The sequence below is a fragment of the Silene latifolia genome, chromosome Y, assembly GCF_048544455.1.
Source record: "Silene latifolia isolate original U9 population chromosome Y, ASM4854445v1, whole genome shotgun sequence".
Classification (NCBI taxonomy): domain Eukaryota; kingdom Viridiplantae; phylum Streptophyta; class Magnoliopsida; order Caryophyllales; family Caryophyllaceae; genus Silene; species Silene latifolia.
The window spans coordinates 336,430,691-336,436,184 of NC_133538.1; the positions used below are offsets into that span (position 1 = coordinate 336,430,691).

General features: G+C 46.3%; 1 protein-coding gene across 1 annotated transcript; it reads right to left on the minus strand.

The window, feature by feature from the left end:
• Window positions 1-2,359: 2,359 nt before the first annotated feature.
• On the minus strand, window positions 2,360-3,463 carry LOC141631449 (uncharacterized). Its single transcript, XM_074444116.1, has one exon. The coding sequence runs from the start codon at window positions 3,461-3,463 to the stop codon at window positions 2,360-2,362; it is 1,104 nt and encodes a 367-aa protein (XP_074300217.1).
• Between the last annotated feature and the right edge of the window lie 2,031 nt (window positions 3,464-5,494).

Here is a 5,494-nt window from a genome sequence, read left to right on the forward strand (position 1 = left end):
CCTCCGGTATGCTTCGCACCATAGCAACTCCTCCCTCAGTTGGTGACCCCGACTCCTCCATTTCCTCCACTAATTCTCGAACCCTACGCAACACCTCTCTCACACACACCCTCCGTCCCTCGAAAATCATCTTATTTCTCGCTTCCCATATAGCCCAACATCCCGTCATCAACTTCACACACTCGTCCACCTATGCGTCCTTCATAAGCGCCTCACCCCACTCCCTAACCACTGTAAACCCGACTTCCCTCATTGTCTCCAACTCCAGCCCATCCCAAACTCCCCCAACCCAATCGCAACCTCGTATAACATGTAAGCAAGTTTGCACCTCATATGAATAAATGGGACAAACATCAGTTATTCAACTTATTCGACGAGCTAAATTACGCTTTGTAGCTATAGCTTCATTACACAGCTGCCAGGAAAAAAACTTTGATCCGAGGTAGAACCGGCACCTTCCATATCTTATTCCATAACCACCTTTCACGTGCAAAATCCGACTGCTCAATCAACACCTAACCTTCCCCGTCCTGTGCCAAATAAGCCGACTTCACGGAGTAATCGCCATCCTTCGTTAGGTCCCAACACCACTCATCCGGACTATCCCTCCTTCTAAAACGAATCCTTGAAATTCTTTCAACCTCAAACGACAAAAATAAACCCGCTAACACCTCCTCATTCCACCCTCCTCCATCCGGCAACAATAAATCAACTACCTTCATGTTCACATCCGCATTACCCAACGGCGAAAGAACGAACTTGGACCTCGACTCCTTAATCCACGGGTCTAGCCAAACCCGAGTCCCCACCCCATTACCAATTCGCTTCCGAGCTGCTAAACTGATAACATCACGCGCCTCCCATATACTCCGCCATATATAGCTTGGATTAAGTCCTAGCTCGGCCTCCATGAATTCGGTGTCTAGGAAGTATTTCCCCTTCAAAACCCAAGAGAGAAGCGAGCACTTATCTGTCATGAGCCGCCACCCTTGCTTACCCAACAAAGCCCGATTAAATTTATTAAAGTCTCGAAAACCCAACCCACCCCTTTCCTTCGGCCGACATAGCTTATCCCAGGCTAACCACGCCATCTTCCGCTTCCCACCTTCTGAACCCCACCAGAACTTAGAGACGATAGCACGTAATTCATCACAAAAATTAGATGGTAATTTAAATACACTCATCGCATATGTCGGAATTGATTGGGCGATTGCCTTTATCAACACTTCCCGACCCGCTTTACTGAGTAACATTCCCCTCCAACCTTGTAATTTATTACTAAGCTTGTCCCTAATAATTCTAGTTACCACTTGCTTCGAGTGACCCACAACTGTTGGCAATCCCACCGGTCCTATACCCCAACGGCCCGCACACCCAATACCTCTGCCACTCTTTGACGCCTCTCCCCTCTCGTTCCTTTGCTAAAGGACACCGTTGTTTTATCAAGATTAACCAGTTGCCCATAAGCCACCTCATATTTCCTAACAATATCCATCATTGTCCTAGCTTCTCTCTCATCTGCCTTCACAAAAAAGATACTATCATCTGCAAAGAGTAAGTGAGATACCACCGGCGCCGTCGTAGCCAGCCGAATACCATACATCGATCCATTCTCAACAGCCCTCCGTAGAAGACTAGACAACACCTCAGCACACAAAATAAACAAATATGGAGAAAGAGGATCACCCTGTCTCAAACCTCTACTCGGGCTAAACATCTCCGAATTTGCACCATTTACTATAATTTCAAATTTAACCGATGTCACACAATCAAAAATTCGCCCTACCCATAACCCATCAAATCCCATACGCATCAAAAGCTCCTCCAGAAAGGGCCATTCAACCCTGTCGTATGCCTTAGACATATCCAATTTGAGAGCCATATGCCCTCCCCCACCTCTCGAATTTTTCATATAGTGAAACATCTCGAAATCCAAAAGAGTATTATATGTAATAATGCGGCCAGGAGTGAACGCACTTTGATTCTTAGAAACAATACTCCCTAAGAACACCTTCAACCTATTAGCTAAGACCTTCGAGACAATCTTATATAGTACATTACATAAACTAATAGGCCTAAAATCAACCATCTTATCCGGAGCTTTCTTCTTGGGAATTAAAACAATGTGAGTGAGATTCATATTACCTGGCATCGGTGCGCCATTAAGGATACTCAACACTTGATGGACAACAGACGGTCCCACGATATGCAAGTAAGTCTGAAAGAACAGCCCATTCATACCATCTGGCCCCGGAGCCTTGAGTAGGTTCATTTGATTTAAGGCTAGAACTATTTCCTCCCCTATGTACTCAGCCCGCAACCCCTCATTCATCTCCCTGGTAACACGCCCTTCCACACCTCACATAATATCCCCAAAATCAGTCGGTCCCGTCATGGTAAATAGCTGTTTAAAATACTCCACCGCCACGCCAGCAGCCTCCTCGGTTCTCTCCACCACCCTACCCTCATCAGTGATGAGCTTATGTATATGATTGCGCTGCTTCCTTTGACCAGCCTTTCGATGAAAGAATTTTGTGTTCTTATCTCTTTCCTTCAGCCAAATTGCCCGGGACGTCTGCCTCCAAAATAGCTCCTCCTGCCTTAACAATTTAGATATGTCTCTAGTAACCCTTCGTCTCTCCTCAACCTCCCGCACCGACCGATTCCCCTCATTAAGCTTCTTAAGCCGTAATCTCTTTGACCGCAACTCCTTGAATACCTTCCCAATACTCACCCCTTTCCACTTCTGAAGATCCCTGGCATAACTGTCAATTGTTGCGAGTACATCACTATCATCTCGCTCCCAAGCGCGTTTAGTCGTAGCCTCACACCCTTCCTCCCCTACCCAAACATGCTCAAACCGAAACTTCCTCCTCGATCCCCCTTCCTCCCTTATCCTCCCATCAAAGACTACCTTTAAGGGAGCGTGGTTAGACCACTCCCTATTAAGGTGGAAAAGTCGGCCATAAGGAAACAAGTCAAACCAAGCATCCGTAGCCATAGCCTTATTAGTCCTGCTCTGCCTATTATCGTCTCCACTCTGCCCATTATCAAAAGTGAACTCATAACCCTCATAGGAAATATCACGCAACTCACACTCATCAACTACATCCCTAAAATTATTCATTTGCCATTGCGCACGTTCCTCACCCCTCATCTCGTTAGAATAAATAACTTCATTATAATCACCAACACACATCCAAGGACCCATCAATTCCGATGCCAAAAGACGCAGAAGCTCCCATGAGAGGTACATATCCTGAACAGTCCGCCACCCATAGAATCCCGTAATCCTACATTTAATCTCGCCCATCTCAACATCAATATCCATATGATGCACTGAAGTACTCCTAAGAGAACAACGAACATCATCACGCCAAATAAACGCCAGCCCACCTGACCTGCCCACACTATTTACAGCAACCCCTTGGTACCCATCAAACCTACTCCACACCCTCTGCATCTCCCTACTACTCAATTTAGTCTCACACAAAAAACACCATACTTGCCTCTTCCCTCCTAAGCAGATTCTTCAAACCGCCCACTGCATCGGGGTTGCCCAGCCCCCTGCAGTTTAGGCTTAAAAGATTCATAATGCCTGGCGGGGTTGAGCGCCCTCAACCACCGCCTCAGGTGAACTTACACCCATGTCAATATGTTGCTTCTTACTTACCATCACCCCTGCTTCTAACTCCTGCCTTTCCTTCCTTTTATTGTTACCCGACTGCACTCCCTCCTTAACACTCCTATTTGAACCACTTTTAATCAATAAAATATCATGTCTAGCTCTTCTCGTCCATGTCGAACCAGAGACTCCCTTCTCAACTGCCTCCACTACTTTAAGTTCCCCATCCACCCCCTTAACACTACTACCCTCCACCACACGTTATCCGTGCTCCCACCCTTCCTGGCCTTGTTTCTCCTGTGCTCCCACCATCTCCACCTGTACTCCTCCATCCTCCACTAGCTCCTATGCACGACAAACATCAAGAATACAATCATCACGCCCTCCCCTAGCAACCGCACCAATTACAGCATTCTGCCCATCGACTCCCATACAATTCACGTTACTTTCCCTACTGCTTTCTCCAAACTTACTGAATTCTTGCTCCCAACCCTTATTCAAAACCCCCTCTACATCCTCCCCTATCACGCTATTCACCACCTGCCCATCTTTTCCCACACGTGTCTTCACCTTACATGTCAGAGTAAAACGACGCAGCTTCTCAATCATCTCGTGCTCACTCCTCAAAAATTCTTCTTCAAAGTCAGGTCTCAAATCCCGACTGGTCCTCTTCCCGTGCGCCACCCCATCCTTGTCACCCTTCCCCGGCGAAGCTCTCAAACCATCCCCAAACTTGAGCTCCTCCTCCCCATATGGACCTCCCTCACATTCCTTGGCCCTGTGCCCTAGCACCCCACACCCATAGCAAAACAAGGGTAACCTCTCACACTTTACGTCAAAATTCGTGACCTTCCCATTAGGCATCCAGATATTAGTACTATATTGAAGCGGCTTGCGAACACCATGAAGGATCCTCACCCTGACAGCTCTCTCCATCTCCGGGAAGGTAGTATCATCTTTCGCCACAAACTGCCCTAGTTGCATACCCAGTTTCCTTAAATTCGCCACATGCATACGACTCTTAATTGGGAGGTCATATATTCGTGCCCATATAGGAAGATAGAAAAGATGAGTATCTGATACCTTACCCTCTGCAACAGGTTCATTAAAGCACCAAGCAAATTTATCGAAGTGCCATGGCTGACCTTCCATAACTTTGCTCTTGTCCCGCTCCTCTTCAAAACGAATTATGAACGTTTTTTCTCGCGCATCCAAAACATTACCCATCACCTTCTCCGAAGGATTCCACAGCCTGAGCATCGTGTCAATAGCAGCTCGAGCATTAATCGCCTTTGATGCCCAAACCTTGCCAACAAGAATCTGCTCCATGAAATTCTCCTGAACCTCCGTGCCATCCACATCCCATTCGAATACGCTTCCCCCATCCCCTACGTCCTCCCCCATAACCCATTTACCCTTGGAACAATTACCACGCTCCATCATCCCCTCCACAAAATAAAACTACCAGCACCCTAAACAAAACCCTAAAAAACACAGTAGCTTTCCAAACCCTAATAGGAACTCCTAAAAAGAACGAGAAAGAAACTAACTATTCGCACGTACCCCTCGAAAGTTCTCCTGCCCTAGCCTACAAACCCAGTCGTAGAGAAAACCTTGAGCGAAGAAGGAAGAAGCAAAGATTGAACTAAGACCAAACTCCCATAGAAACCCCAGGAAGACGCTTTGTATTGTTTTATAAATTCGCCTATTCTTTTAGTAAATTTTTCATTTCATTTTCTTACTTTCTTAGCCTTTTCTTTTGATGCCATGAGCTCATCATTTGCTAAGTCCCTTCAACATCCAATACCTTTTTGATTTGGGGATTTTGATGGGGTTGAAATTGATGGATTTTGACGACGATTATGATGT

Bases quoted from the DNA above. Each gene is read 5' to 3' on its own strand.
- LOC141631449 (XM_074444116.1), bottom strand. From the start codon at position 3,463: ATGCAGAGGGTGTGGAGTAGGTTTGATGGGTACCAAGGGGTTGCTGTA.